The sequence below is a fragment of the Poecilia formosa genome, unplaced genomic scaffold (assembly GCF_000485575.1).
Source record: "Poecilia formosa unplaced genomic scaffold, Poecilia_formosa-5.1.2 Scaffold699, whole genome shotgun sequence".
In the NCBI taxonomy this organism is placed as follows: domain Eukaryota; kingdom Metazoa; phylum Chordata; class Actinopteri; order Cyprinodontiformes; family Poeciliidae; genus Poecilia; species Poecilia formosa.
In genome coordinates, this window is record NW_006800638.1 from 135722 (window position 1) to 148435 (window position 12714).

The following is a 12714-nucleotide window of genomic DNA, read 5'->3' on the forward strand; positions in this document are numbered from 1 at the left end:
TCACTCAAAATAAAAAGCACTCGCGGAGAGTTTTCTGGTTTCAAAAAGAGTATTTTCTTTACTTATAAAAATAACAGAAATACTCTCTGAGTTGATTTCATACAAAAAATTTAAATATAAACGTTAATTTTGTGGTAGAAAAATTATTTCACTCCTCACTCCTTCACCAAACAATCACTGAATCACAGCAGGAGGTTGACAAGGAGGGTCTGAGCACAACAAATAAATAACAATAGAGCTACCATTTGCATAATCTTGGATCTGTAACAATAGTTTAGCAAAAAATAAATTAATCTACTTCTTAATAGGCTCCAACAAAAGCACACTTGTTTATGTTGTTACAATTTAAAACTTAAGCACCTGAGACATTTGAGCATGTCCAACCTGTGCTGTGTCTTCCTCCTCAGGTTCTAACTTATGTCCTCGCAGTTTGGACTGTGCCCGAGCAGGACGGCACTTCTGCCGACAAGGCAGCTCACACTGCGGGCCCTGCCTGTACCCTCTGGTGGAGGATCATCATGGCCGCTGTGTCGACACGAGAAGACATCTTCCTTCTGCTCAGGCTGCTAAAGGTAGGTGATTGGAAAACTACTGGCAACAAGTCAGACACAGCTTCTTACTTTCCTAGCTGAAATTATGACTTTAAAACTTGAAGTAAAATGTAACTAATAGCAACCCCAGTTGTTGTAATTCTTCTGTCTTTATTGGCAGATTGAGTTAGTATTATTTCAGTTTTTGCTGAGTCAGATTGAGGTCCAGACAGAACATGTTGCTGTTTCTGAGTATTATTCTTCTGTGAATGTCACCTTCCCTCATCTTTACCCTGATGTGCAGCACTTTGTCACAAATGTCTGAGAAGTTATGCTTCAAACATAAAGAGACAGATATTTAGCCTCTAACATGGGAAATATTTTTACAGTATAACATGCATGTTGCTAGACTGTGTGTGGGATTAGTTCCTGACTATTTACACAGAACATTTGATGCCAACAACAGCCGGCATAAGGAGATTTAAACAGTTAATGGTAATGTGTCTTATTACACACAAAAAGTGAGGGTTTCCTGGATCTTTGAATGCTGAGTAATTAATGTTTATTGAGTTCATTTAATCTCCAAAGACATGTCATTATGAAGTCATGACAAAATTTGGAACACAATCTATGGAGGAAACTTGACCTTCCTCAGCCATAGCAGTACAGCTCTGTACATCCTGGAGGTTTTTGACAGCAGAACCTTTCAGTGGGAGGTCAGGACTTCATGCATCCCAACATTAGCCCTGATTTCAAACCATAGCTTCTAATTACCACCAAAGAATTGAAAAGGGTTTGGACGAGAAGGAATTCATGTCAAATCTGCCAGCCTATGTGATTTCTTTGTTTTAGGTCTGAATAAAACACTCCTTTTTACAGTCAGGGGTGTTTTATTCAGGTCATAATAAAACTGAATCAAAACTTAAGTTAATCCAATGCAAGCAATTACATTTTTAAACAGCTATATTGGTTTGGATAGCTTTTTCTAATCTTGATAAATGAAATTATAATTTTAAAACTACTTTTAGTATTTACTTTGACTAATTTTGACTAATACTGACACTTGTTTGATGATCTGAAACATTTGAGGGTGACATAAAAGCAACATAAGAACTCTGTTAGAGACCATGTGTGACTGTAGTCCAGTAAAAACTATATAGTGGAGTAAACACACCTGCAGCCAACCGAATGCATGGTGACCTTTAACAGTGTTGAAGTTTGGTAAACCCTGAAATGCAGTTTGTTAAATAAAGCCTTATCAACTTAATTGAATAGGTAACATATTAAGTAATTTATTCAAGTCATTTACCCAAGTTCTCTTTAACAATTCATTCTGTCTTAAGTTGAAACCATTAGGAGAATCAAAAGGCCTTAATAAGTCCTAAATTTAATTTGACAGGGACATCACACTGTGTGTGAGAAGATGGATGGATGGATGGATGGATGGATGGATGGATGGATGGATGGATGGATGGATGGATGGATGGTCACCATTCAACTGTCTGCTAAACTTTGACTCTGTACTTGTCATGAGGTGGGGAGGAGAGAACGAAGAGAGAACCCAGGTAGAAACCAAAATGACAAGAAAATGATAAATGAACAACTCAACAGTCCAGTAAACAGAACAGCAGCACGGTGAGCGGAGGTAGGCTAACCCTGGTAGCAACTGAACAGGAAACGACTGCTTAAAGAGCTGACGCCGACATAGGACTTAACAGTTCTACTATGATGACTTTGTATAGTTCAACCAACTCAGGACTTCACAGTTCTACTGAATGGCTAACTGACACAGGCTGGTACCAAGACTTAGACAAACCACACACGATGAGGATCCGACAAGAGACAAAGACAACAGTTGGACTTAAATACACAGGGAGGGTAATCAGTAAACTAGACACAGCTGGAATCAATCAACAGGGAGGACAGGACAGAGTCTCACAGGGAAACAGGACTTAACACAGAAAATCTCAAAATAACTACACAGAAAAACACAGATCACAACAGTACTAAGTAGTAATTCATTTATAAACCACACATCAATAGTGGTTTATAACTATAAACCACATGTTTGGTTTGGAAGTTCTTCCTGTTGTAACAACTTCCAGACCAAACAGTGCTGTCAGTGTGATCTGTTAATGGGTTCTCTGATTGGAAAATAGGTCTGATTTTTAGTTTGTGGCCAATCAGCAATTTGGCCAGTCAAACATAAAATGGGCTAATCCCAGTCACTAACTGATTTCTTGGTCTGATTTTAACCTTTGCTTTGCTGCAGGTAAGGTGAGGGTTTACCCTGAGCTGGATGAGGAGATTGATGTCTTGTCAGGCATCATCAGTGAGCAGAGAACCGAGTCCAGGATGCCAGGTACCTGAAAGTCTTCATCTGCTTCAGTTCTGCACCTCAACATGGTTGCTTCTAGGTTTGGTCCAAGCTCGTCTCCATGTGTCTCAGCCCCACCCTCCCTGGACATGAAGGCAGAGCAGCTCATCAGGCCAATCTCCAGACACAGAGGATCTCCCACAGACCAGCCCAGCAGCCTCAGCATCACACTCAGCACTACAAGTCCATCTTCTACTACCAGCTGCAGCCCTGGTCAGCTGGGCGAGCCCCGCTTCACTGCCTACCCCCGCAATGACCAAGTGTTTCTCAGTAAGTCTCTGTTAGCCATGAAGAACTGACTGTGACCCTGAGGAGAGCTCAGAATGACAGTCACTGAGGGAGATGAAGTTTTTATTCTCATTAGGAGCTTTGCTAGGGAATCCCCTTCCTGATTCAGCAGGTTGTTGGAATTCAAGCACAAGGATTGGATGCAGAGGAGCAAAGAGGCAGAATGCTTCTGATTATCAATCCACAGTACAGACAGGATCAATCCTATATTCAATAAACATCCATCTTCTTGACTTAAAGAAACATTTTAACATCAACAAGCTCAACTTGTGCGTCTCAGATCAAAGATGTTTGTGAGTGTTACCTGCTTTGATGTCTTGTGACTGAGCAGATCCACTACAGACCATTGGTTCTGCCACACTGCTGTCTTCAGTGTGGAGGCTGCAGCTTCCAGAGACCATGTCTTCCTCTGACAGTCACAGACCTGCAGCTCATTCCCTCCCTCTCATCTTCTGTTGCTATGTGTTCTCAGTTATGACCAGTGTGATTATCGCAGTGTGTTTGCTGGTCTTGGTCATATCTGGAATCTGCTGTGTCAGGTGAGACTTCTGTAATTCGTTGCATGCTTAGCTATCTTTGTATGTGTCAGAAGATGGCTGTCAGCTCCAAGTGTGTTTCATCATTGTTTGATTTCTGGTTTCAGAATGATGAGAGAAGCATATCTGGAGGCTCAAAAGTTGGACTATCCTGCATGTGAAACTCAAAATTTTGTAAACTTTGTGAGTAGGACTTGGGTAGGGGGAAAAAAACACAGCAAAATATGTAATTATGCTCCAGCAGCTTAGAATTTCATGTCTTTTATGTTCATGTTTTATGTGAATTTGCTTGCACAAATTATTTTAAAAAAATCTTAGTGGCACTCATGACAACAGTGAGATAACTATGTATTTCTTTCTATTTCTTATGGCTTTAAACTTCAAAAGTTACATTCTGATCTTTGGTTTTTATTGAACTGTACAACAGTAGCTTAGAGTGGGTTGGTAAAGTCGGTAGGTTCAGCAGCTACTTCCTGCTAATGGAAAGCTTATCTGTTCCTGATCTAATCTGCACACAGGACTACTCTAACTCCAATCTAACTTTCTAAACCTCTGAATAATTTTCATTGCTTATATGATTTAATGTCCCAGCAACTGCTTACTTAAAGGCATAAAGCAAATATTTATAAGACCACCACGCTATAGCCAGCGGTGAAGATTAAACATGTGCAGTAAAGACACATGCTCCTGCAAAGGAAATGTCATCTGTATGGTTTGGCAGCTTGTTGATCTGGCTTTCTGCTGTCTTTTAGCCTGGGGACCAGAAACTGGCCCACAGTGCCCAGATGTACCACTACCAGCACCAGAAGCAACAGATGCTTTCCCTGCAGCAGTAAGTCACCTGCTGGGCCTCGTTGTTTCTTCATGTTCCTGTTCTGCCTTGTCAGGTCTGTGTTTTCTTTGTTACATGTTGAATGACTCTGAGTGTTTGACCTATGCAGACGCAGTGATGAGCTCAGACCACCCGACACAGGAACATCGACAGATGAGGAGAATGATGGAGATTTCACCGTGTACGAGTGTCCTGGGCTGGCACCAGTGAGCAAACACACTATTTAACGTGCTGTGTCTGAACTTTGATGGGTGAAAATGAACTATGGTAGTGACCAGCATGAGCTCTGGTGGAGCCAGCTGCACATTGAAAAAAACAAAAACCAAATCCTCCTACCTCCTTCTGTCATGTTTTTGTGGTTGCTTCAGTGGTAGCATTTAATTGTTGATCATGTAACTCGTGATGTAAAAAAAAAAAAAAAAAGCATATTTGTGGCAGTTTTGTGTTTGAAGTTGGCGTGTTTCCATTAAGCTAATTTATTTTCGGAATTTCAATTTCCACAGTTTTATGGTTAAGGGAAGTGTATCCATTGAGAATGACAACAAAAGAGAGACTGGGAAAGTTTGTGAGACTGTTCAACTCCCACAATGAAGAAAACCACTTTAGTGGTCTTTGTGCGCAGGAGGAAGATGAAATGCTAAAATTAGCCTGAAGCCTCAAACTGTTAATATTTATCAGAGCCAAATAAGCACATTTTTCACAGTAAACAGTGAGAAGTTGTTGGTAATAGATGACTTTATTTCAGCAGTTGTTATAGCAGCTATTAAATATTTTCCTGCCATTAATTGCTACAACTGATGCATGGTCAGGTACTAAATATGCAGAGCACACCTTTTACTCTCTGAATAAATTGAGTACAAAACTAGCAAAGTAAAATATATTTATTCATGCAGTAAATAGCAAACATGGTCTCTTGTTAATTAAATTGTGTTGTTGTTCAGACAGGAGAGATGGAAGTGAAGAACCCGCTGTTTGACGACGCCAACCTTTACCTACACAGATTCCACAAGTAAATCCAGACCGTCACACTGGAAGTCCATCACCTGTGTGTACTGCTCCCTGAATTCACATCCACACACACACTCCACATGCACTGCTACACTCAGCCAAGTCCATGTGGAGAGCAAGATTGTCTCCCTGTAAAGGGAGAAGAGGAGGAGGAACATGTGAAATGTTGGGTTCATGACTGAAGCTGACTGACTGTGAGTCTCGTGGTCTGCAGCCTTGCTCTGTTCTGTTTCATCTTCAGTTCAGCTGTGAGTCTGTGTGTTGGCCCTGGAAGGAAACATGTGGACTGACTGTGTGTTGATCAGCTGGAGCAGAGTGCAGTGCAGGAGCCTGCAGAAGCCACCAGCTGGCAGTATTACTGTCGTCTTTGATTCATCAGTAATTTCTCTTTTCTTCCCCAAGTTTTAAACACAGTCTGTGGTTTTACTATAAGGTTTTGCTTTGATTTTAAAAAGGAGCAGTTTTAATGTTAGATGAGTGTGCCTCATGCAGCATCATCACCTGTATCAGAATGTTATGTAGCCACTGTTCTCAGCCTAGCAGTGGCTGAGAACAGCTACTGTATCATCCATGTAACAAACCAGTCAATATGCATTTCTAGTTTTTTTCCAAGTTTGTACCTCAACCTTGCTGCTAATGTTTATCCTATACATAAACTGTATGAAAATGATTTCTAGGTCATTTGAAAATGTCTCTATCTGAACTCTGAACTAGAGAGTCCATCCTGTACGTAAGGCATCGACTACCATGGCTTGTCCTCATTAGTGACGTGTAAATAGCAGTTAATGGAACAGGACAGATCGGTCTGTCACTGCCTGAATACTGGGACAAACTCTGCTGCTGCTTTCTTTATTTTCAGAGACTAAACAGGTGATAGGAGCTGGGCCACTGGAATACAAACCACCAGAATCCAAACACATATCCAGGATGTTTCTAGTTTTTACTTCAATATGGGGCGTTTTTATTGGGTGAGGCATGTGATGCAGCTCTAGTTCTTGCAAAGGATCACTTGGCAAAAACTAGAGCTGCATCAATCAGATTTTTGGGACCATTTTTTTTTTATAAAAGCTCAGGCATGTTGTTAAATAACTCTGATTGTTTTTTAAAAACTATAAAAGTATATATAAACTGCATTAAATAGGTGTGTTCTTTAGTCTCTGGCAATAGAGGACCAAAACTTCCACCATCAAACCAATAAATTCAAATGAATATTATATGTGATGGTTAAAATGAAACGTTTTACATACACTAAATTAGACTGCATCAAAATGCATATAGTGCATTTCTAAGTTATTGAATACAAAAACTTTCAATCATTTGATCACTGAATTTCATCCCTTGTTACAGATTTGCTGTCTGTACAGTTACAGTCTGTCATGAAATGACCTCGACTTCAGCTCTTTGATTTGTTTAACTTCTGACCAACCACCAACTGACTGACTTTAATGGGTCAGGATGACAAATACATAAATACATGGTGTGCTGTATCCACTTAGAAACTCAAAACTTATTCATTTTACTTTTACCATAAAAATAATTGAAATTCTAATTATTATTTTATAATTATTTTTACTAAATTATTAAAATGTTAGATGATTCGATTTTTTTATGTGTGCAAACCTGTTTTATTTAAATGGCCACATATATTAACTATTATTTAAGAACCTTTTTGGTCACTGAATTATGGCCGTTTTGGCCCACCGTACCTGCTGTGAGCAGTCCAGAGCAGAGGCTGCGTCAGGCTATAAGTGCGAAGGAGAAATTGCTGTCAAAAGAGATTTAATGTCTGATTGTCTTTATTATCTTTGAACAGTGAATAGTTGGAGCAGTTAGCCTGGCTAGCTGCTAACAGTCGTATCTCTCAGGCTGATGTTGCGGTGCATCTCTAGTAAAAACACAAATGTCTTCATCCTGCTGAGTCCTCACTGAGAAAAGCTTTTTAAAGTGTGACTATTCCTACTGCCACCATTCTTAAATATAGATGTTCATTTTAAATGCTAAATTTAAGCTGCCCAGATTAAAATATTATTGACCCCAGAAACATGTTCATCACGGCTGCAGGAGGAACAAAGTTGAAACCGAACATGAAGTTGAAAATCAAACATTCTTTTTTTGCAGTTGTTTAGATTTTCTCTGTTTTCAGAGAAAACCAGAGAGCACCCAGGTTCCCTCTAGCTCTACAGAGAGCTGTTTGGGTTGATGACCCCAATACAGCGAACAATCAAAGCATGACCAAACTGAATTGACACAAAAACACGTTGGGATTTTTCTGACTGTTGCTTTGTGGACTCGGCAATCTGACGACTGAATGAATATTCATTAAACACTTCTAGTGCTTAGACATTTAGATATATTTAATATAGCTGTCTTGTTTCAGTGATGCGTTTGAATAGAACTGTGTTTTGTAAAGCTGCTATGAGCACTGTTACCCCCCAACCTCAGATCGATGTTCTCTGCCTTTCCTTTGCTAAAGACGAGCTCCTCTGCTCCACAGGCTCACATGTCTGAGTCTGGAGGTTCCTGCCTGCCTCTTTGCATCTGCTCCGGCACAGAGCTCAGTCAGGATGGGCACCAGAGACACTTTGAGGCAGGAATCTGGAGATGAAGCCTTGGCTCTGTCTTATCATCGGTGAAGATGTGAAGGAGCTCGTCAAATACACAAACCCCTCCAGCAGACATGTGGTTTATCCAGATTGACAGAACTTGTGGAGCAAAACAGACAGTTCATGGGGCATGCAAAGCAAAGATCAAATTGTCATGTTGCATTTTTATTTATTTTTATGGTCTTTTTTTCCCCTCTGCTGAAAGCTAAACACAAATCCCTGCTGATTTCTCTTTAGGTTGTTCTCCTCCAGATTAACAATTCTGTAAAGGAGCCTTAGAACAATACAAACTGTCTTTGGCCTCTTTATTTGTTCTCTGTATGTTTAGCTTGCATGTGCATATATCAAAGCTGTAATAAAATAAATATTTATAAGGTCTTAAGTGGAAACTGCTTTTGTCCTTTCATTTTTTGTAAGAAACAGATATGAATCTCCATTTGAACTGTGTCTAGGAAACTATTTAGTCACGTGTAAAGGGAAAAGTAAATCATACACACCCTTCATACACAGGCTGGATGTGTGTTTTTAGTCCATGAAGACTCACATCCAGCTGAGTGTCTGAGATGATCTGGATTACCAGTCTAGTCTGATCCCACCTCTCAGTGAGTTCAAGAAGAAACCAAGAAAAAAAATGATGAGGGAATTTGGGGGATGTTAATATTGTATTCTGTTGTACAACACACATTAAAAATACCAACAAATATTGTTGTATTCTTGTAGGATGGGATTTTGCTGGCCCTACTTGGAAATGTGTGGAAGTTCGTGTGTTTCTTATTGCAGACAGTTGCCAGAATGCAGCATATGGTGAACAGAAGGGAAATGTTTACAGAAGTGTATAAGAATATGTAATAATGGTGGAAATGCCATAATTATTAATATAACTGTGTTAGCAGATGCATTGTCTGCAGTTTCAAAAAGTCTGTCAGTTTAAATCACTAAGAATTTATTCATTTCCAACAAGCAGCTATAGGACATAGGAGAAGGAATTACTGCTGATGGTACCACAGAACCTCACTTCAAAGTATCCTGAACCACCTTAAAAACATGCCGACAAATCATACAAAACTGTTAAAGCTATGAAATATATCAACAAATGAACAAAGACAATCATATGTAGCACAGTTTGGGTAGGTCTTCATTTGTTTTGGCATTTTTTGTATTTTTCTGCAAACCAAATTTTAAACCTGGCATGAAAAAGAATATTGGCTTGTGTTAGAGTTCATGCAGCTTCAGTGCATATGCCCAAGAACAAAACATTCAGCTGCTTACTGCAACATTTCATAGGAATGACTGAGATGGTGTAGTTTGTTATACTCTTATTATGATAAGAGTATAACAAACTAGTCAAGTTTCTCTCAAGTAAAAAAAATAAGCCAGTGAGCATTTTAAAAAGCAAACATTTTTAGGGAAACCTTAAGTAAATATGTGAACAAAGGTTGAATTCTGTTTAGCTGAGGTACAGCAACAAGCACAGATTTAAAAGTGGAATGTGTTGAATATTTTTGACGAGTCAAAAATATCATCTGGTTCATTTTTCAGGGGAATAACTTGGAACAGACTAATGACAGCTGACAAATCCCATAAAACCTAAAACGTGACTGCTTACGCCATGGTAAATCTAATGTACCACACAGATTCTCAAAGTGTTATGATCAAATTAAATACTGTCATTATGTGAAGTACCAAAAGGGCACTATCATAACACAGGGACTGATGCATATTCAGCTGTTATAGAGGGGCCTGGAGGAGCAGAAAAACAGTCGACTTTTTGTCAACAACTAAGCAGAGCTGAAATCCAGGTGGAAGGTTGTTCAACAGCTTCACAGTAACTGAAGGAAATCTGTAAGTTAGCAGGCAGCGCTTGGAAGCCTGATTATCTGACAAGACAGATCGGATGGCGGTCAGGGAGCTGAACTCTGCCTGCTTTATGCATACATGAGCTATGAGGAGGATTCTGTATCATACTGTCGAAAGGGAAAAATAGCTGCATTGCTGTTTTAATCTGACTCTTGAACCACATGTTTTGTTTTATTTCACTACCTTGAACGGTGTATAAGCTGATGCTAACCCTAACCCTAGCCACCAATTACAGCTACAAAGTAATATTGTGACTGCAGCAAAGCACACTGTTTTATTATGGCATTAAAAGATTTTGTGATGATGGTTCTGGAGGACCCAAAAGCAGGCATAGGGATGCAGAAGTAGAGCAACAACAACAACAAAAAATTCAACAATACAAAAATAAATGTACAAAAACCAGTCCCAAAACCCAAGAGTTCAAAAATGTAAACTGACAATAATGAAACCAATTAAATCTAAAAATAAATCAGAAGGAGTATGAAGCAGGATAGAGCAGAACGGGCAGATTAACTAATAATGAACAATGAAAACTGGTTAATTTTGTACTCTTATATTGAGGGAGGAATAGAATGACATTGAATGCAGATCAGGGGGAAAACAGGCAGACTATGGGAAGGTGAATTAGACACAAAGAAATTACAAACCAAGGGGAAAGGGCTAACAATGATCTGAGAGAAATAAATCAAAATGCATATGGAACCAACCACAAGAAGAAAAAAAAAAAGGAAAACCATGGATTATTTTTCGTATGATTTGCATTAGTCCAGCATATCACCCCCATCACCCCAAAAACAAAACAAAAACAAATATAAGACATTGATAATATGGTTGTAATGGATCAAGAATAATACATACTGTTGAAAGGCTCTGAGTGTTTATAAATTAATAATAATAATAAATTTAATTTATAATGCACTTTTCATTAATAAAAATCTCAAAGTGCTACATGGTTCATCTAAAAACATAAAATCAACAATCAAAAACAATTAAAAAAGAGACTGTCAAATAAAAGTGGAGAAGGCTTGTCTAAAGAGGAAAATTTTCAAGCCAGTTTTAAAATCGGACAATGATTGCGGGGCTCTCAAATAGAGATCATTGTTAGCCCTTTCCCCTTGGTTTGTAATTTCTTTGTGTGGTGCCTTTTAGTTCTCCCAAAATTACTTCCTGTCAAAGTATGCTGGATGGGCGGTTCAGCTTGGGACAAGACTTGGTCAGCTCATCCAGGGGTCATTGGGAGGCTGCTGCTGTTCCTCTGGCCTTTGTGTGGGTTACTCAGTTTGGAGAAGTCTGTCACTGCCAGGGCCTTTTATCAGCTCCTCTGTTAAAGTCAGGCCCTGTCAGGGACAAGCATTGCTGTTTGGAAAATAAAAAAAAAACTTCCTGCGTTGAAGTTTTACTCTCAATACGGTGACCCTGTGTCCTCATCTGTCCTGATGGCCTTTATGTTGGTGCTTGTGATACATGTAGTATTCTCATGGTTCATATCTACAATAAAAATGTAAAGGACTGTAGACAGTGAAGAGGAAAAATTGTCCTTATTTTTATACTGTTTAGTTTTTCTGTTTGAGAAAATGTAGATTGCTTTAGTGATTTGCAGTAAAACTAGATTCATACTAACCTGATATGAATTCAAGTTTTTCAAATGTTTAGACTCTGAGAAGCAACAATATACTGATATATTTATATCAGTAAATATATAGTAACAGGGATGTTGTAGCCTTATTTGACATAGCTGTGCCAGGTTGCCTCAGGATCTGTTGAACATTTTAAAAAAATTGTGGCACATGAGCATCACAACTTAAAGACAACATTCTTACAGAATTTGCCACTTTAGAATAATTTAGGCAATTGCTAGTACTGGGATATTGTAGAAATAAAATAATAATAATAATAATAATAATAATAATAATGTTCTTTAATCTCATGTTGCACTATGCAGATGTTCTGTCTGCATTCATGAAAGCTTAGTCACTTAAGCATCCTAAATTCTGGAAGTGGTTCCAAACAATAATAAGTCTGATTAATAATTAATCAGACTTATTTTCTGATTAATTAATAAACAATGCCGCTCTGGGGGAACACTTAAAAGTTGTGCATATTGTAGTGTATTTTAACGTGGGCGGTACCACCCACAGACCACCGGGACGCTCCGTCTCGCTTCTTGGGTTTGCCTGGCTATTTTTCCAGCCAGCGAACCATTCCGCCACCCAGTGGTCCTTTTTCAGACCACTTAGTCTCCTGTACCGCTCAAAAATGCACAATATGTCTATAAATAATTTTAGGATATTATAAGGAAGTGCTGATATATTCCATTTTCCACGAACTAAAGTATTTGCCACTTCGGCACAGTGAGAAACGTCAGAGGATAAAAACACTAGACTCAGAGCAAAACTCAGATGTCCCAGCTTTTACTAGCATGTAAACGCACCATCTACACACAAATCTGGGAGCTTCCCCGAAGCGTGAAATGAGTCTCAAAACTACTTGTGCACTCGTAACGGGATCTGTGTGTAAATGCAGTTTTGTGTGTGTGTACCAGGTGACTTGTGTGTACTTTTTCAACATTTATAGGCGTAGGAGAAGGTTTATTTTATTTTCAAGGTTTATAAATCCAGTATTACATATGCACAGATATTTTTACACACACACAAATCCCTTTACGCATGAACAAATCTTTTTA

General features: G+C 38.9%; 1 protein-coding gene across 4 annotated transcripts in view; it reads left to right on the plus strand.

Moving 5' to 3' along the window:
- The window catches only part of LOC103130954 (neural proliferation differentiation and control protein 1-like), a 21264-nt gene extending 12387 nt beyond the window's left edge, over positions 1–8877 (plus strand). Inside the window, exons 2-10 of one of the 4 annotated variants that reach the window (XM_016666301.1) lie at positions 408–572; positions 2803–2892; positions 2980–3177; positions 3527–3734; positions 3839–3914; positions 4484–4563; positions 4673–4769; positions 5505–5572; positions 7717–7820. In XM_016666301.1, coding sequence (XP_016521787.1) covers positions 408–572; positions 2803–2892; positions 2980–3177; positions 3527–3734; positions 3839–3914; positions 4484–4563; positions 4673–4769; positions 5505–5572; positions 7717–7771 — 1037 coding nt within the window. In that variant the 3' untranslated portion in view covers positions 7772–7820. Of the gene's footprint in view, positions 1–407; positions 573–2802; positions 2893–2979; positions 3178–3526; positions 3735–3838; positions 3915–4483; positions 4564–4672; positions 4770–5504; positions 6629–7716; positions 7821–8065 lie in introns of those variants that run through there. The other 3 variants (XM_007542485.2, XM_007542488.2, XM_016666302.1) reach the window with 3 other exon arrangements.
- The last annotated feature ends 3837 nt before the right edge of the window (positions 8878–12714 follow it).